General features: G+C 43.1%; 1 protein-coding gene and 1 long non-coding RNA gene across 6 annotated transcripts in view; one reads left to right on the top strand and one right to left on the bottom strand.

Moving 5' to 3' along the window:
- Positions 1-20,964, top strand: part of zfh2 (Zn finger homeodomain 2) — a 172,995-nt gene that overhangs the window by 50,469 nt on the left and 101,562 nt on the right. For all 4 annotated transcript variants that reach the window (XM_011067404.2, XM_011067403.2, XM_011067405.2 and 1 more), the window contains exons 2-5: positions 6,130-9,440; positions 12,996-15,838; positions 16,817-19,531; positions 19,669-20,164. In XM_011067404.2, the coding sequence (XP_011065706.1) occupies positions 6,320-9,440; positions 12,996-15,838; positions 16,817-19,531; positions 19,669-20,164 (9,175 nt within the window). In that variant the 5' untranslated portion in view covers positions 6,130-6,319. The remainder of the gene's footprint in view (positions 1-6,129; positions 9,441-12,995; positions 15,839-16,816; positions 19,532-19,668; positions 20,165-20,964) is intronic.
- LOC105152877 (uncharacterized) overlaps positions 9,447-20,964 on the bottom strand; it is a 157,976-nt gene continuing 146,458 nt past the window's right edge. For both annotated transcript variants that reach the window (XR_015546525.1, XR_015546526.1), the window contains one exon: positions 9,447-10,794. This is a non-coding gene — a long non-coding RNA (uncharacterized LOC105152877). The remainder of the gene's footprint in view (positions 10,795-20,964) is intronic.

Below are 20,964 nucleotides of genomic sequence, written 5' to 3'. Positions count from 1 at the left end.
TAATCGGCACTTATCCGATGCCACGAAGATGCGTTGGCCCTCGACAAGGTGTAGCAACGAGCGCGAAATATCGATAAGAAAAGAGGAGAATTCTCCTCTTTTGAGGTTGCGAGTCGTCCCGAATTTCTTCATATCTCTCCATACTCGACTGCGATTGTCGTTTACTGACTGAAATCCTAATTTAGAAAATTTGTTCCTCTGAACGACGACGTAAGGAAACGCTCGTTGAATATTCCAGAGAGTTCTCGGTATTAACGCCACCCACCTCCATATATCCGGTATTTCTGTAATTCCATGTAAATGTATTATTACCGTATCTCTGCTAAATGCGGAGATAATTATCGATCGCGTGTTACTAGACGAGCTTACGACGAAACTCGCGTTTTCCATCGTGACGAGTTTTACATGCAATCGCATTAGAAACCTGCGCTTTGTTATCGGCAACGATCGATACATTGTTAGATGTCAACGAGTTAATGGTAACACAATCCCTTGAGCTAAATAATTGTTATTCTCAACTTTCATCTGTGTCAAAATGTAAATCAATCTATTTCTGTGATTGAATTGTTCAATTTCAAAGGTTTAAACAACGTCGAATCAATCAATGTGCGCTTAGTAACTAATAAACTAAATTTTGGATCAAATTTAATACATTTCTCAAATTAAATTGCTTAATTAAATTGTTTAATGTTCGATGTGCATATGAAGAAAGACTGTGTGGTTTGCAGCTTGAGAATGGGCGAACCAAATTCATATTATATTTTTCCATCGATGATGATTCGTGATCACACAGATTGGTGCCCAAGAGATTTTATTAAAGACCCTTCGTTTTAAATTATTTGCACACTACCACTAATTGCGTTTTAACTCTTACAGCTCTATCTAGGTTTTTTATTGTACTTTCTATTTAATATATAAGAATGTTTACTTATTTAAAAACAATTGTTATTTACATTTTTCCCATTCGCAATATCGTGCGACGAGATACGGCGAGCAGTTCACATAAATGCGAACTGCAGTGCAACGAACGGAATACTTTTCAGCACGATCATCGTAAATCGGTGCATTCCCTTCCTTTCTCCGTCGTCACGACGACGACGAGGACTTGATTGGCGCGCGAAGACACTACGACACCGGCGCGCGGGGTGCAACTATAATTATTTCGAAGTGGCTTGCATTTGCATACAAGCCACGGAGTACATATGCATGCGACTTGCAACGTACCACTGGCGCGGCGTACATTTCCGCGTGGCTTCGTATGCGTCTGCTGAAACGTGGTCGTCGTCCGCGGATAGTTCTTATCAGGCCCGCGTATATTAAGTAGAAAGCCGTCCGGCCACGTAATAACAATAATAAGAGAAATACAGCCCCGGTTAATTGTACCGCGGAGCCGCAGTGCGTTGTACTTGGCGATTGATGCAATCTAATGCATCGTGCAGCATGCAGCCTCTCGATAATCCTTCTTTTTAAAAAGTAAGATAACTATACTTTTGAAAATGATAGTTACTCGTACCACATTTAACCCGTTTTAATATATTCCTGTGGTATTAAGATTTAGTAACGTTAGAAAATGGTCTAATCTTTAAAATGCTCTTTTTATTGCAGCTAATTAAGGCAGTGATTGTTTTGAACATAAGGTTCGAATTATTAAATCTTAACTTTAACTATGAAAATCACATCTAACTTCTAAAGTCCTGTTTATAATAACAAAAGCATTGCGGCGATTGGTAAAGGAAGATTCAATGTTTTTTACGTATAATTTAGAACCTTATATCAGTTAATTATATAGATAGATTGTACAGCCGCCTAAAATTTTCGCTTCAATGTTGATATGATCCGTAGTCGAGAATTAATCAGCATTGTAAAGATTCTATTTTAGATATAATATAAATATTTCAGGAGGAGAGGAAACATTGCATCTTACAATATATATATATATATATATATCGAATACATTTTATATTTGAATAAATAATCCGAAAAATGTTAATTTTTAAAGAATGTTTTTAAACTTTGGGCCTGGAGTGTACATACATATAATAATCGGCAGACTCCTCATAATACGGATAAATCATCCAAAGGGTGTCGTATCAAGGTATAATATGTTCTAGTGAGGCGTCTTTTCATTCTGTGCCGTATTTGGAGCACGCGAAAGTCTGCGGTCTCGATTTGCGCGATGCGGAATTTCGACGACTTCCGGTTTCGGTATCAGCCCGAACAATGCGTCCCCACACGTCGAGCCGTGTCGAAACCCGCAAGGATAAAAAAAAGAAGAAGAAGTCGCGCTCCCGTCGTCTTACCCCCTCGCCACCCTTCGAGAGACACCCTCTTACCACGGCACGCAAACTCGCCTGAGAAATAAGCAGGCACGATATTCAATAAATAACGAGACGCGTACGAGATAATTGAGAGGCCCATAATTGCGCGCATCTTGCGTATTTCGTGCCGAATAAACGCGGCCGGGTTCGCCATGTGGGCCCCGTAGAGACTTTTGCCTCCTACCTCCGTTCTGGAGGATACAAAGGGACCTTCGAGCAAAACACCGCGACAAACAAAAGGGCACGGTACACTCCGCGGTCGCTCCTTCGCCGAACATTTAACTCCCATCATCGGAGGCTCTTCTCTCCGCCGAATCGTCCTCCCTCTCCTCCCTCGTGCCTCTCTCGATCCCACCTCTCGTGCCCTCCGCCGTCTTTCTTCCCGCTACGTTATGTCATGCGCTTCCCTTTTCCACTATTGAACACTCATCAACCACCTGTGATCGTCCTCGACTTTCTCCAAAGTTATAATTACGTCGGGCTTCGAGGTGTATCGCTTCGCTGTTACACTTGTAGATTCATCAGTGTTCGTTTTTAGCTTGTCCTACTTGCTTCATGAAATATTTATCGATCCGACACTGTTTCTGTATTTTGAAAGATTTATCAAATCTTTAAAATTCACTACTATGTATTATCATAATTTTAAATAGATATATCAGATGGAATAAAAATATTACGTTACCTTCCCACCAATATATCGATAAAATGTAGACCGTAATTTTACAGTTTCAATTGTTTTATTAGTTAAATAAACAAATAAAAGGAAAATAATTGAATCTTGTTCACTTATTGATTTTTAACGAAGATTTCAGATTTAATGTAAAAAGACGTGTAAATTTAAAAATGTTCGCTAATTTATTTTATTGTACAAAAAAATTACTGCAATTAAGATAAATGTGCTCCGTGCGTTCCTGAAAATAATCGTGAACAATTTTTCAATATTTTTTTAAGCGTCCACAGATTTCTGACGTACAAACAGGAATCATGACGATACAATATACGAAAACAGTTGAAACTTGCTCTATCCTCGAAACGATCGCGACCATGAATCGCCGCGTTAGAATGGTCGGGAGACAATTAAGATGCTATCGTTTAATTAGGGTCAGACCCTGCGAAAACAAAGCCGTTCGACCCAAAGCCATACGCCTCTAACGTCGACGCGTCATCGCTCGCCGCTAGATCGTCCTTCCGCTCTTCCTAGCGTTACCGAAATGCGTGATAAATTGACTAGAAATAGGCGAGTCGAGGCAGGTGATGTCAGATTGGCAGATGTTCTTCGTTTGTCCCGATTCCCCTTTGTTACCCTTATTCTTCTTTTCGTACCTACCTCGCGCATATTCTCTGAATATATGATAACGTATCAATATCGTTTATACAGATGACATCGAAGTGAACTGTCCGATTGTCATATTAAATAAATACCAATATTTTTATAATTCTGAAAACTCGGAGAAAGATATCTTAAATACTTGAATACGTGTTCTTAAAGAACAAGATTTTTTTTTTTATTCATACGTGATAAAATAAATGCAAGAGTTCCTCTGTAATGCCGATAGCTGAACTCAATAAATATGTATCAATTTAAAAATGCTCATAAGACGTGACAAAGTTGTGCAAAACTGTGATGACAAGCTGTAATATTAATATGGTACAATATTAGAAGGAAAATCAGATGAAATTGCAGTTGGTTAATTTGCAATTTGGAAATTTGTACATTTCGATATATATATATATCATGGCCATGTTATAACTCACATCGAGTTATAATGATTAGCCGAAAGAGTGTATCAACGTTAATATCATGAATTACGCCATGTTCAAGCAGAACATTTTCGCTACATCTTTACGGGAATACAGTAAAGGTGCATTTTGCTCTCCCTCGTTTAGCACCGATCCAGTAGGCTGCGCAATTATATTCTTCGACGTGTACGATTTTGCTTTAATGAGCGCCGTCGACGAGGCACCCGTTTTATCGGATCGTGGAACGTCTCTTGAACGCGCCGGCACGTGATTGGGCACCGTACAAGGAGGATTCACCTAGGATTGGCGGTATCGATCGATGATAATCCGAGGGAACGATCGCGGCCGGCGTGCCTCACGCATTATAAAAGCGGTATCGTTCGAGAAAGAGATGCCGGGGGATACGGTGACTAGATTATGGCGTTTGCACCGCGGAATTATAACTGTGGCGATGGCGCGGTTCGATGGGGAGAGAGGAGTAGAAGGTGGAGCGGGAGGAAGCCGTGTAATGCCGCGTATATACGCGTATGTACCATAATGTCCGGCGATACCGCCCGCGGCCAACGGGCGTGAGGGGGGAAAAGAAAAAGAAAGAGAAAGAGAAAGAGAGAGAGGGACGAATCGGTTCCAGGCTCCTCTTCCGCAGGATGGGATATACATTCTCTCTCGACGGATCGTCACGCCGTTCCACACCCCCGTACACACGCACGCGAGCCAGCGCATAAATCCCGCGTTACACCCACCCGGCTCATCTTTAATCCGTTAGATTCCGTGAATGCTTGCGGCCGGCCTCCTCACGACGTTGATTCCGAGACCGCGATTCCGCGTAATTGGGATTAGATTATTAGAGTCCTGCATTCGCCCTCGCCTCTCGTGCCCGTGGCAAGAATTCGCATCATCGCGCACGTTTCAGTGGAAACTTGGATTCTGCTCCCCCGTGAGCGTGTTTATCCCTCTGTGGTAATCAAAGCGGCCGACGTATCTCGTTTTGGACGACGCGTCTAGTCTTTCTCGGGGCTCTCTCGTTAATTCTCCCTAACCCGGAATCACAACGCACGTACGTTGCCATCCTTGCTTTCACGGCGTTTGTAATTTGTTCATTTGCGTAATTTGAAATCGGATTATCTCAACGGCGCGTGAACACCGCCATTATTGCCCGTGCATTGAATCACCGCCCGGGAATCTTTAATTCTGTTTGCGCGTCTTTGCGAGTGAAGACACTAATTTTTAGGAATTTTGGATTTTTAGAAGTACTATTTTTAACGAATTTTAAATGTAAACATTTTTAATTTGCAAAATAAAAAAGAACCGATCAAATTTGCGCGAAAAGTCTAGAAATTTATCCAACAGAGTTAAATAAGAAAAAGTTAAAAATATTGGGGAGATAAAGAAGGTTAATTCAGTGAGCAAACAAACGCCAACAATGCTCTATTTCATACTGTGTGACGAAACTTCATTTGAAAAAAGAGAGAAACATGCTCAAAAGAGACGAGAGATCTTTAATCTGAGCGCAAGCATTCATAGCAAGGCAAACATTCATAGCGACGACTCGCCATCGAGCTTGCTGTTCGCCTTTTCGTCTTTCGCTCTTATATTGCTCGAATAGGAACATTGATATTTCATCGATAGATAAGCTCAGCCGATCGGACGCAAACACAGCTGGATTCACTCAGGTAATCCGAATACAACGACTCGTTGTATTACCGCGACGGTTCTCCGCCGTGGCTTTGTGTACCTAACCGCCGTCTTCTTCGGGCGATCCTCTGCACACGCAGCTTGCTGCACTTCTGCGTATTTCGCTATCTTTCGGCCGTCCTCGGAAATGTTGACTCTGTTTAACGGATTAGAACGGACTGAACGACTTCTAAATGTCCCGTGTGCGAATTCATTCTCTCACGAGCGAGCTAACTAATCTCATCTTACGGATAGAATTCAGGATTTCTAAAGTCGAGCTGTACATAATTTCTAATCATTTCAAAATTGTCTGCTTATACATATATGATTATACATGAGAATTGTCGCGCACAAAATTGTCAGGTTGAATAACCGATCTTTATTTGAATTGTTACAGGTACGACCTGGGCTTGCGTCGGGGTAGCTAGTGAACCGTCTCTTCGTGGTGAAGAAGATAAGACGGGGAGGCAGTCGGCGAGGAAGCGGGCGAATCCGCAGGGAAGAAGAATCCGCGGAGGAAGTCCGGAGAACGCAGGCGTAGACGCCGTAGGTGATGTGAGGCTGGCGCCCGCCTCACGTCTGGGGTGATGCCCTCCAGTGAGCCTCATCCCCCGTACCACCTTCAGCACCACAACATTCCTCCCTCGCATCTACAACAACACACGCCGAGCGCGATCGAGCATCAGTTCTTTCAGCTGGTGGCGGCCCATCATCAACAACAGCAACAGCGACAGCAGCAACACGGCGGACCCTTCCAAAATTCCACGTACGCGCAGCAGAAGCAGGAGATGAGCCCGGAGGAGGAGGGGGGCCGAGTGGGTGGGTCCCCCCCTGCGGCTGGGGCTGCACTACATCAGCCCCATCATCCCCGCACGGCTAGTCCACCTTCGGGCACAGAACCCTGCACCCGCGACGCAATACCAACACCCACACCTATCGCTGACACCACCACTACCACCACCACTACGACTATGACGATGCAATCGCAAAGTCAGCAGCAACAGCAACAACAGGGTCCCAGCCCGAGCCCGAGTCCGACGGGCGGCGACGTGGAGAAATTTGACGGTAAAATCGTCTACAACCCGGACGGGTCGGCCTATATCATCGAAGGCGAGAGTGAGCTCAGTGAAGACGACTCTCTGCCCGACGGTTGTATTGTAGATGGGCGCGGTGTATCGGTTCCTCACTCCTTAGTTTTCCCGCAAATCGCGAGCGCGTACTACGTATCGCGATTATATGCGCATCAGGCCTATCAGCAGCAGCAACAACAGCAGCAACAGCGTTCGGCGTCCCAACAGCACAATCCTGATCTTCCCGTAATGCACAGTTATCGGGTGATCAGTTACAGGAGCGCGGAGGGTAGTAAACAGCCCCCTCCAGCGCCCACAGCACCGCCGCCGCCTGCCGCGTCGGTACCTGTCAAACCTATCCTAATGTGTTTCATATGCAAGCTCAGTTTTGGGTATGCGAAAAGTTTCGTCGCGCACGCCCAGGGCGAGCATCAACTTACTTTAATGGAAGACGAACGACAGATACTCTCTCACTCAACGGCGTCGGCCATTATACAGGCCGTGGGTAGAGGAAAGCAACCGCTCGTCAGTTTCCTAGAACCCGTCACGAGCTCAACCTGCGCTCAGGCGTCGCCCGCGCAGATCAAAGCTCAGCAACAGCAACGTAGCGAGTCCAACGAACACGAGACAACGCCGACCACAACGAGCACCCCAACGAGCACCCCCGGCGTACCTAGCAGTCCCCAACAACAGCAACAACAGCAGCAATCGCAACAGCAACAACGACCCTCGCCGAGCACTCCCACTACGCCCACGTCACACTCGAGTCATCCTCTCACGTACAATCATCAACAGCAACATCCGTGGAGTGGTCCGCAAGTAAGTGCTGCGTCCTGGGCCAAAGCTCCTGATGCCATGCATTACAGCTCACCACCACCACCAACTTCATCTACCAAAGGATCTCCGTCTTCGTACGCTGCTCTTACTCAGGCTCCGCCGAATTTCCTCACCGGCACCACGATAGGTGTCTGTCCGGAACACATGCAAGGTAGACCGAGTGGAGTAGAATGTCCGAAGTGCGAACTTATATTGACGAGTAGTCGGCTCGCCGGTCCCGGCGGACCACTCGCTGGAATACACAGTCGAAATTCCTGCAAAACCCTGAAGTGTCCCAAGTGCAACTGGCACTACAAATATCAAGAGACTCTTGAGATTCACATGAAGGAAAAACATCCAGAAAGCGAGACATCCTGTTTTTATTGCAATGCAGGTCAGCCTCATCCTAGGTTAGCGCGTGGCGAAACCTACACCTGTGGCTACAAGCCGTACAGGTGCGAAGTGTGCAATTACTCCACCACGACGAAAGGCAATCTTAGTATACATATGCAGAGTGACAAACATTTGAACAATATGCAAGAGTTGCAACAAGGAGGCGGAGGTGGTTCTGGTACCAACAATCCCTCCTCGTCTCAGGATGCACCAATGCCGACCCGAAGTCCCCATCATCAACAGAATCATAGCCCACATCGAGCTGCTCAAGGTGGCAATCAAAGTAAACCGAAGCTCTCGTTTCGCTGTGACATATGCAACTACGAGACAAACGTGGCGCGCAATCTGAGGATACACATGACGAGTGAAAAACATACGCACAACTCGATGGTACTACACCAGAACATCAAGCACATACAGACATTGAACGCGTTGACCCACCATCAACAGGCGCAACACCATCATCAGCAACAACAACAACAACAGCTCGAGCATTTGCTCCACTTAGGCGGTTTGGACAAACCGCAACCTACGGAAGCGGCGTTGGCTGACTTAGCTTACAATCAGGCAGTCTTGATGACAATGATGACCGGCGGTCAAATGCCGCAGTTTCCGCCAGAACTCATAGGTTCCATAGCAAACGCGGCTGCCATGAGCAATCTTGGCGGTGACGTCGGACTTTCGCCGGACAGTATGGAACCGCCACCAGAACCCGCCGATCAGGATCCTAATCATCTGTATCAGTGTTGCATCTGCAATAATTTCACGACAGACTCGCTCGAGGCTCTGAGTCACCATCTAGCCGTCGACAGAACTAGAACCCGCGAAGGCGATATACTCGCCGTTATGAACGCAAATTTCGTGTGTACACTCTGTTCCTATAAAACCAACCTAAAGGCAAATTTCCAGTTACATTGCAAGACTGACAAACACCTGCAACGACTGCAACACATGAACCACATAAAGGAAGGTGGACCACGTAACGAATGGAAGCTCAAATATTTGGGATCGCCCACGAGTACCGCACAGTTGCGTTGCCACGCGTGCGATTACTACACCAATAGTGCTCATAAATTGGCTCTGCACGCCGCTTTACCAAGGCACGAAGCCGCATCTCTTCTGTTGCGTCATCTGCTCGAAGCGAGCAGTAACATCCAATCCTCCGGAAAATTGTATCATTGCGTGATATGCGGGTTTAGTGCTCGGCACCGATTGCCGCTTCTACAACACGTGAGATCTTTGCGGCACCTTCACATGGAACAGATACACCACATTCACACCGCCAGAAGAAGTACCCTCGCGGGAAACGAATCTCCACACACGGATATCAGCGTCATGTTCCAAGTGACGAGTGATCCCGAAGTACCGACCACGCAACAGCCCAGTCCGACCACGCCAACGACACCCAACGCTACGAGTACCAACAATGGTATGTTACAATAAATGAATACATCATGAGTATAATAGTGAATTAATTCGGTCACTCACATTATACTGGATTAATACATATTAAAAAAGTTGCTTTATATAAAATACTTAAATGCAGTGATAAAATATAATGTACACGAATCTAGTAATGCAAAAGTCACCAAATTCGCTGTAAGAAATATTATCTGTTGCTATCGTGAAATATTAAAGTAAGTATTTATTTGTATAATTATCGTTAGCGTCCGTTAACAGTGACTCTTTTATACGGTAAGAATATTCTATTGATTAAAGATAATATTTTGCGAAACATGTTTTTTACAAAATGGAATATGTTTTACATGACATTCATTAATACCATAATTATAAAGAGCAATCAATAAGTAACAGCAACGTACTAAACTTGTACATTAAGAAAGTTACATAACGGTGCAAAGTGTGTCAACGTTCAAACAACTTGGTTTCTCTGAAAAAGAAAAAGACTTCGGTCTGTAATCACGAATATGTCGCGTTTTTCACTTCCTCGTCATTCACAAAAAGCGAACTCCTTTAATCGCTTTTTTTTTTACGTGAGACAGCTGTCGCTATACTGAAAGAACATTGTGGTATTTCTCGATCAATCGACCTGTGGTATCTTTCTTCAAGCTTGTTATTCATTACAAACTTGCTATTCTCTTTCTGTAGTAACATATTTTATAAATAATAAATTAAATAAAGGTGTCAGTGGGAATTTTTATTACACAAGGTCTACGTGAGTAATGTCCGAAAAAAAAAAAATGTGTTAAGATTAAAAACTACGGTACAAAACGATAATCAGATTTCGTGACGATGAAACGTAATTCCTTTCACAGCGAATTCTTTTATGTCTTTTATGTCTGCGCCCTACATAAAGTGTACCTAGCAAAGAAAGCTCTGTGCTACTGTGCCCTTATAATGAATTCACTGGTCTCATTATTTTATTATCTCACAATTAGTCGACGATGACGGTAATTTTGCGTGGCATATGGCCGTGGCGTGTGCCGCCGCCACCACCGCGGCGTGGCGCGCACAATACCGCGTATTATTATATATCGACGGGCTATACTTACATAAATATACGAGTGCAGAGAGAATGCAGGAGCGCGAGGTGAAACCAGCAGCACGCGTTTTGCTCCGTGCGCGTTGCGTACAACTGACGCTACACGTCGCAAGTGTCGTCGCTTTCGGACAATACCGCGCGATGCGTACATGGCTGTCCTCCTTTCGTTTTTTTTTCTTCTTTTTTCGTTTGTTTCTTTTCTACTTTTTCCCTTCTTGGCCTCTCTTCTTCTTCTTTTTTTCCCGTAAGAAACCGCTATCGGTAGTTCGATGTCGCCAATCTATAATTTGACACATATTATTGTTGCAAGACTGAGAGCGAGAGCATCTGCGACGCGTCTGCAGACACACCGACGTACGTCTTCGTTCTCGAGCCGCCGCCGTCGCGTCGACGGAAAACTTTCTCTCTGCGACGACACCGCGCGTTACGTGCGCGATCGCTTGCGTAAATCTTTCCGTCCGCGTATTGAAAGGACCGGCGTACTTACTTATAATTAGCGCTGGATAATTCCGCCGCGAATCGATCCGCGAGTGCGGGTGGAACGCGTGAATCTTGAACGGTCCAATATAGGATACTCTTCTTCGCAAGAGACACAGATGACATAGTACGATACATTTAATTTACAATACATGTTGGTCAATCTATCCCATATAGCCGTTTTTAATAAAAAAGATTGTATTTACAACTAATTATAGTAAATATTGCGTGTTTATTTTTAAATTTTGTTGAAAGTCAGAATTTAAATTAGTAATATGAACTATTAATTAAATTCATTTCTTGTTAATAAATAACTACGTGGATACTGACTTACATGTTCGAAAAATGCGCGCCATAGTTGTGGCAGATAACAATCTTTTGTTTGAGTATTTTTTTTTAATCTATATAAAATAGCGTCATTAAAGAACTTAGCTAACAGGCGCATGATATTGAACTTTTTGTTGTGTGACACTGTCGTAGACGTCATAGTTCACCGGTAGTATCTATAATTTATCTTTCTCCCGCATAGAGTTTTAAATTAGTGTCTCAGGGAACGACTCGCTGCGAAATGGATGGTTGTCTCGTGCGGTCGTCCGGCTCTCAATATATAATACCAAAGTTTAATATCGCGCCGATCAGATGAAAAAATCGATTTACTGTGGCAAATCTCGGCGATCGTAGGAACGTAAATAATCTTCAGAGTATGCGATATAGTTATCCGATGAATCGTAATTTGCTATAAACAAATCAACCCTAAAACTTTTCTCGTCATTTTCCACGCAGACAAGTTACTAATTATATGCCACGTTTATGAAAATTTTATAATTAGTCACTTATTATTGCCGTCGAGCTACATGGCTTGATATATATGCCGCGATGAATAAATGTCGACTGCAGTAAACAGGTTTAGTAATTTCAAAACACGGTTGATGTTCGTAAATATTACTAATATACGGATCATAAATTCTGTTCTCTTTTTGTGAATACTCGTGTTATTTTAATTTCATATGGAGACGTTTTTTTGATCATAAAATTAAATAATCGATCAATAAATGCCAATGTTAATAAAAAATAGACAAATTATAACTTAATTCAAAATTCCATCTAGAAAGTTGCCAGTATTTTATATATATTTTTTAGTATCAATTTTTTTGCAATTTTGAAGTATTATATATTGCTATTAAAGAAAACAAACAAATAACAGAAAAAATATTGATTGTGCGGACAAAAAAGCGAGGATAGTTTGCATTAGGGATGCGCGATTTCCATCAGTGAATCGATCGCTAAATCGATCAGATGGATAGAATTTGATTCACTAAAAAATAAGTACTAAATAAATCGATCTGTTGAAAAAAATTAAAGAATCTTTTTATTGTTTCTAGATACTAGTTACTATAGTATGTTTCGAAACGCAGCGAGAATGTATCTCAACCGTTGTGTCTTCTGAAATAACTCTTATTGAAGAAATTAAAAATCAAATCTTTTATTAAATGAATTGTTGATCTGCCTCGAAATCAATCCTTGAATCGATTAAAAAATCGATCTTTTAGCGAGTTGAATCGAGATCGCACATTCCTAGTCTGCATATTCTATGCGCTGTTTTATGCTTGCTTGTAAAAGATATAAATCTTGGGATCACACGTTCGTTGAGCCCGAGAATCTAGAAGAAAACAGGATGAGCAATCTCATAAGCCTAGTAGATGATATAGAACTAGGACTGCTTAACTTCGAGAAACAAGCGGGGAGTAACAGAGAAACTTTTTATATCTAAATTACGTGTTGAAAACTACTCTAGTCCCACCCGTTAATTTTACCACTACTATTACTAAATCATAATTGTAGTGATATTGATCTTTCTATCTGGTTTTTAAAATAATATTTTATAGCCATAATTTATTTCGTTTAAATCAGCGTTGTGGTAATTTTTATTGTTTTATATGTGTAAAATCGTTCGTACGTTGTCATATTCTGAAACAAACTTTTTTTTTTTTCATCTACTTCCAGAACGACGAGAAGAAGGTAGTGATTGCGGCAGTGAAGTGAAACAAGAACCGGACAATGATCCAGAAGCGGAAGCCGAGCCCGAAAATGACCAAGAAGAAATTACATGCCTATACTGTACGTATCAGCCAACGTCCCGGGAAGAATTGCGACAGCATTTGCAAGTAGCTCACGTTCAAGATTCGGAGGAGAAAACTGAAACGGTAAAAGAAGAGCCGACGGCGGAATTGTTATGCCCGTTGTGCCAAGATAATTTCAAGGAACGACCCGCTCTGGAAAAGCACGTGATGCAAATTCACTCCGTTAATACCGATGGTCTACAGAGGCTACTAGTATTGGTGGATCAAAGCCATTGGTTAAATAATAATCGGAATTCTTCGACGCCGGCTGTTACGACCACAACGACGCCAACATCGCCCACGACAACGACGAAAACCCAACAGGAAGAAGAAATGAGTGAACGAGGTGGCAGTGACGAAATCGAGGAGACAGCTAGGTGTAATGTATGCGGCCGAGTTTGGCGTTCGATCGAGGAACTTCAGCAACATCACCGGGAAGCTCATCCGACCACCACGCCTACTTTGGCAGTTAGCGAGAAACACGTTTACAAGTATCGATGCGTACAGTGCAGCCTTGCGTTCAAAACCTTGGAGAAACTTCAGCAACACTCCCAATATCATGCTATTAGAGATGCAACTAAATGCGCCCTGTGCGGACGATCTTTTCGCTCGGTTCAAGCGCTTCAGAGACATTTGGAATCTGCCCACGATCTCCACGAAGAGGAAATGAATCAGTACAAGCAGAGTTTACTCCAGCATCCTCTTCTTCAGGCATTCACGGAAGAAACGTTGAAGAGACAAGGCCTGGCAAGCGAGCTACATGTAGAAGATGATGCTGGTAGAGGTGATGAGGAAGAAAGTGATGCCAGTGATTCATTGAGTTCTCCGTTGCAGAAGGAACAGCGATTACTGGAGGATTATTTAAACAGCCAAACAATTGCGGAGGATTCCTATCAAGATCCAAATCGAAAATTTAAATGTCATCGATGCAAAGTGGCCTTCACACGTCAAAGCTATCTGACTGGCCACAATAAAACCTTATTGCATCGCAAAGGTGAGAAAATGTCTTATCCCATGGAAAAATACTTGGACCCTAACAGACCATATAAATGCGACGTTTGTAAGGAAAGCTTCACGCAAAAGAACATACTTTTAGTGCATTACAACAGCGTGAGTCATTTGCACAAGTTAAAGCGGGCGATGCAGGAGCAAGGTAACAACAATACATTGATCTCAGTGGTACCTCCCGCTAGCCCGACTGAATCGCCCGACTCCCAACAAGATCAAGACAAGAAACCATACAAGTGCAACATCTGTAAGGTCGCTTATACTCAAGGCAGTACTTTGGATATCCATATGAGAAGTGTTCTTCATCAAACGCGTGCCAGTAAACTACAAGATCTTGCTGCCAGTGGTCAATTAGATCTAGCTCGACCATTGATTGAACAACCACCGCTAAGTCCGAACAGTCCACCCGTCAACACAAACACAAGCAATACTGGAGGAATGCTCTCTTGTGCGCGATGCAACAGTGTGTTCGTCAATCAAGATCAACTAGCGGCGCATCAACAATTATGTAACATAATTTTGAACAATCCGGCATTGGCATTGTTTCAGCAATTTGCTGCATCGCAGCAATTAGCTTCGTCCGCCCCGACTAAGACACCGCCTCCTACATCTACGACACCAGGACCGCAACAACATATGCAATCAACTACGCAGCACTCATCGCAAACCACGCAAGATATTCTTTCCCAACCACGACATAAGACCTCACAAATGTACAAACATCTGTTGGAGAGTTTTGGTTTTGATCTCGTCATGCAGTTCAATGAGAATCATCAGAGACGACAGCGCAAGGAGGAGGAAGCGGCCGCTGCTCTTCAAGCGCAACAAGAGCAACAGAAGCAGGAACAACAGAAGCAAGCACTCGCTGCTCAAGCCATGCAGGTAAAGGAGGAAGAAGTCGAAGAGGCTCATATGGATGTTGATGATGTGATACCAGAACTTACGCGTAGTACTTGCCAACACTGTAACAAGGAATTCAGCAGCGTTTGGGTCCTGAAAGCTCATTGTGAGGAAGTCCATCGCGATCTCGTACCGCGTGAATTTCTCGAGAAATATGCGCAACAGTTTAAATGCGAGTACGAGAAGAAAACTGTCGTTGCGACGTCCACCACCACGTCCTCCACCACGACGCCGACAAGCACCACAGCCGTTACTACACAACCTCAAGATCTCAGTACGGATAAAGAATTTCGCGAAAAGGAGAAAGACGATAACGCCGAAAACAAAGAATGTATCAGTCGAACGCCAGAAGCTACATCTACTACTCCAGCGACCACACCGGCGTTGAGCAACACGCCAGTTTCAAGTACAGATTCCACGACACCGACTGTCCTATCTAATCCACAGCATCATATTCCTCAACAACAGCAACAGCAGCAGCAACAACAGTTGCAACAGCAACAGCAGCAACAGCAACAGCATACTCAACTTGCATTTGCACAACAAATGACTGAAATGCAAGCTGCTCTAAATGCAATGGCTGCATCACAATTGCAGCAGCAGCTACAACAATATCCAGGATTGATGATGGGAATGATGGGATTACCATTAGGATTAAACGTACCCGCTTTAGCGGCTATGAATCTGCAACCACCTTTAGTGCCAATGATGTTACCGCCACCACCATACGATGGTGCTGCTACTGCATATCCATCAATTAATCAAGACCTCCTTGCTAAGCAACATCTTGCCTTGCAACAGCAACAAGCTGCAGCAGCGGTATGTAGTGATATATATGGTCACAATTTGAACTTAATATTTATTGCTTTACTTAACTATTGATTCGTTAATGAAAAAGAGCTTCTGACAAAAAAAAATATCAGCAAACTTGTAAAAATATTGAACAAAAAATCAATGAAAACAATTAATTTAATGAAGAGTATTTACATCATGGAGACTATCTGTTACAATCCAAAGACTAGGACGTCTTGACTATCAAATGAACGCCTTATTATATTTTGCATGTGTCCTCTAGACATTCAAATCCATACTCTTTGGGATAATTTTAATTTTCGAGATTAAAATTAAAATTCACGAAATATTATATTCATTTAGCTCCGTTAGTATAAAAATATAGTTATGTCTCGTACTAAATACATATGAAAACATGTATAATAGAAATAAATTATGATATATCTACGATCTGAATTTCGATTATGTAGACCTAATTATATCGGGAATTTGATTAAATTTTACATGCGAAAAATCAATAAAGATACAATCAAGAAAAAGGAAATTCTTATGAATTCAACGCTTTTTGTTGTAATGCAAACTGATTTTCTTTTTCAGCAGATTCAATATATATGTATGTAATATTTTTTTCTTTCAACTATTAATTCCAAAAATTCATGAGAGGATCCCTCCCTAAATTTTGGCAAGAAATAATTAAATTATAAAAATCATTGATTGTGTTCAGTAGAGAAAGCAGCTTTGCAACTATTGTAAAATTCTTTACAATATTACGGTATGATTGTTTTATACATTTCGATTCAGTAAGGAACTAAAGAAATCAAATCATTGATAATTCCTTATTTAGATTCTTTAATAGTTTCACTAAAGCAGCGATTTTCCGACAAGAACTTACCGGCTTTTTCATTATTAATACTACACTTTTTTTTTATAGATATACAATACGTATTTTTTTTTTTAATGTCGAACGTATTAAATAAGGAGAACGTGATCCTTTTGACCTTTCAGGCAAATGCAGCTGCATCGCAGAAGCGAGCACGTACACGTATCACTGATGAACAACTAAAAATATTACGGGCACATTTCGATATTAATAACTCTCCTGGCGAAGAGCAAATCTTAGACATGGCCGCTCAGAGTGGTCTGCCGCCTAAAGTTATAAAACATTGGTTTCGAAATACATTATTTAAAGAACGACAACGTAACAAAGATAGTCCTTACAATTTTAATAATCCACCAAGTACCACTCTAAATCTCGAAGAGTATGAGAAAACTGGTGAGGCGAAGGTAACCCCATTAAATTCGAGCGTATCCGGTAGCAGTTCCTCTGACGATAAAAGCCCAAATAAACAAGCCACGCCTCCACCGTCTATGCAAAACACCAACGCATCTCAATCTACCGAGATTAAGCAGGAGGCACTCGAACAGTCACAGTGTCAACAGCAACAAGTTGCGCAACATCAAGAAGAACAGCATCACTCGCCCGGCAGTTCAGGTGGACAACAATCGCGACCGCATTCACCCGCGCTTAGTATGAGTTCTGTATTCTCGGCTATCCATCACGACATTTCCTCCCATACTCCATCGACCACGAATACCCCGAGTACTCCGATGTTACCACCGAAATTGACCTCCCAGAATTTTGCCAGTCCTACTCCGGGAGCTGGTGGTGTAGTACCGAGTGCAATTGCTGCAATAGCGCTCACACCTCAGAGATCTCTAAGCCCGGGCCGTGGTCCAACTGATTATTTCGGTGGCAATAGTAATGGTAGCAGCACTTCTGGTGGCAGTTCCGGTAAGCGTGCTAATCGTACAAGATTTACCGATTACCAGATAAAGGTTCTTCAGGAATTCTTTGAAAACAATGCGTATCCAAAAGACGATGATTTGGAGTACCTTAGCAAACTCCTTGGTTTGAGTCCACGTGTGATTGTAGTATGGTTTCAAAATGCTAGGCAGAAAGCACGTAAAGTATATGAAAATCAACCGGCAGCCGAACCCGTGACACCAGGCGGACGTGAAAACGATGACGGATCTGGTCGATTTCAAAGAACACCAGGTTTAAACTACCAATGTAAAAAATGCCTCTTAGTATTTCAAAGGTATTACGAACTCATACGCCATCAAAAAACACATTGTTTCAAAGAAGAAGACGCCAAGAGGAGTGCGCAAGCGCAGGCTGCGGCAGCTCAAGTCGCCGCAGTTCTGAGCTCCGAAGACAGTAACAGTAGCTCCACAACGACTACAAATAATACAGTAACTAACAATCCGTCAACCGTGCCTGCGCTTTCCGAACAATTGCAACAACCATTGAGCACCGCTACGTCACCTCATCAACATCAGCAGCAAACTCTGCCTCAGACGCATCAATCGCAACAGCAACAACAGCAACAGCAGCAGCAACAGTCACAGACAGAATCGAAGGAAGGTAGTTTTCAATGTGAAAAATGCAATCTGATGTTCGGCCGATTTGAACTTTGGCGCGAACATCAATTAATACATATCATGAACCCGACCTTATTTCCCTCTGCGTATCCACCTGACTCACCATTCGGAATCTTACAGCAGCAAGCGCTTAACGCTAGCCAGGCTGGAGTTGCAACGGACACCCCGCATTCGCTCATCAGCATGATACAAAAGAGGAAATTCGAGGATCTCGAGGAGGGAACTGGCAGCGACAACCGTTCGAACTCGGAACACAACGAGCAACCCAAGGACAAACGTTTACGAACCACAATACTTCCAGAACAATTAGACTATCTATATCAAAAATATCAAATCGAGTCTAATCCATCGAGAAAGATGCTGGAGACGATCGCTAGAGAGGTTGGTTTGAAGAAGCGTGTGGTACAGGTGTGGTTTCAGAATACGCGCGCTCGCGAACGCAAAGGCCAATTCCGCGCTCACAGCCAGGTTATCAATAAGCGCTGTCCATTCTGTCCAGCGTTATTCAAAGTCAAATCCGCTTTAGAATCTCATCTCAGCAGCAAACACGCCGATCAGGTGGCTCGCGGCGAAGTGAACATCGATAACATCCCGGACGAAGAACTCTCGATGGAATCCGTTCCTTCGAATTCTAGCACTCCTCAAATGATGCCACCGTTGTTTCCGCCCAACAGCGACATCATGGAGTCATCTTTAAAATCCCTGAAATACTATGACGACATGAGGCGATATTTCAGCGAAATACAAGCGCACGCTAGTAATGGAAAACAAGAAACGGCAAATCATCAAGCCAGCGGAAATAGCTGCGAGTCACCATTAGATCTAAGCAAACCAGTCGATCTCAGTCGGCCAGTAAAATTGTGCTTGAGCAACTTCAGCAGCCTTCTTGAAGAACAACACGGTGTCCACTTCCGCGGCGGCAGCGATTGCGGACCTCTAACTGACTTATCCGAACGTAGTATTTGCGATGATGACAGCATGAGCGAAACAACGGAATTTTTGGATGATGAAAGTGGACCGGTTAGTCCGGCCTCGAGCACGCAGAGCTCGAGGCAAGGACCCGCTAGCGGAAGTACTGGGAATACCCCTGGGACACCAGTGACCAGTGGACAGTCGAGCGGCAATACCGGCCAATCCGGCGGCAAGCGATACCGTACGCAGATGTCGGCTACACAAGTGAAGGTGATGAAGTCACTCTTTTCGGACTACAAGACGCCAACGATGGCCGAATGCGAGATGCTTGGCCGTGAGATCGGTCTTCCGAAACGGGTGGTCCAGGTGAGCATCGATAGTCCTCATGTGAGCCGACCTCGAGCTCATAATAATCATTAATATCCACAAGAAGACCATTCCTTGAACGCGTGTGCATCTAATTCACGATCCGAGCTCACGGATACTAATGAGACGAGTTGCAGGTGTGGTTCCAGAACGCCCGTGCTAAGGAGAAGAAGGCCAGATTAGCGGCTGGTTTGCCAGCCGAAGGTTCAGCCGTTCAACCACATCGTGGCCCGACCGGACCAGACGAGTGCAGATTGTGTTCTGTACGCTACTCGGCCAAGACACCGCTGCAGGAGCATGTCTTTTCGCGGCGACACATCGAATCGGTGCGCGTGGCCGTCGAAGAGGGCAGTTTGGTACCACCGACTCCCGGAGCGCCGATCGTGCCCGGTGGCAACAATGCTGCCGGCGTACCCGGTATCGGCACTTCGCCGGTGGTCACTACAGCCAGTCAACAAGTCAATCAGCAGCAGCAACAGCAGTCGGACGAAAACATGATGTACGGATCCGTGTTCCTTCATCCCACGGCAATGTTCCAGTCACAACAGCAGCAACAGCAGCAACAGCAACAGCAGCAGCAGCAGCAGCAGCATCCCGCCGCTGCTGCGGCCAGCGCAGCTAGCACTACGGCCGGTGAGTGTCTGGCTGATTTAAACGATTAAACGAATCATACCAATCATACGATGTCGAATTTGAAAATCGTACAGATTCATAACGAACTGTCATATAAATCTATATATATATATATATATATCTATCTTTAAATATATGTACATATATTGTATATTTATAAGTATTATACATTATACTTACATAGTATATGTACATATATATATGTTACATATTATATGTGTGTATATATATATATATATAATGTGTAAATATATATATATATATATTATATACGCACATATACATATATTTATAGCTTGTATTTAATACATACATACATACATATATTTGTATGATAGATTGTTTGAAAGTTTGCTTTACTTAAGGGAAACTGTCACAATTATCCGGGATCGATTCGATTTTCATTGAAATGTTATTAAAAAGTAAAAATCTAAAGATGTATTTTTCATATCAATCCAATCTCTTAGATATAAAATAGGGATGCATTGGATTGTAAAATTATCGGATACCGGATATCGGATATCCGGTATCACTTCATTTCGGATATTCCGATATCTAGTCGGACAATTATCCGACCGAATACCAGATATTTCTTCGGATATTCGGTCAGATATCTGCAGCAAGATTGCAAAATATAAGAGAAAAATAGCGATAATAATTTTCCTTATCTTCTTAACGTGTAAAAAGAAAATAAAGAAAAATGAACTGTGCAAGAAGTTCAGCACAGAAGAATAAAATTTTGCATCGATCATGCAAACTTTCAATATAAAATTTTAGCCGGATAGATTACCGGATAATAA

Source organism: Acromyrmex echinatior, chromosome 10, assembly GCF_024713525.1.
Source record: "Acromyrmex echinatior isolate Ae372 chromosome 10, ASM2471352v2, whole genome shotgun sequence".
In the NCBI taxonomy this organism is placed as follows: domain Eukaryota; kingdom Metazoa; phylum Arthropoda; class Insecta; order Hymenoptera; family Formicidae; genus Acromyrmex; species Acromyrmex echinatior.
This window is presented reverse-complemented; position numbering and strand designations above follow the sequence as displayed.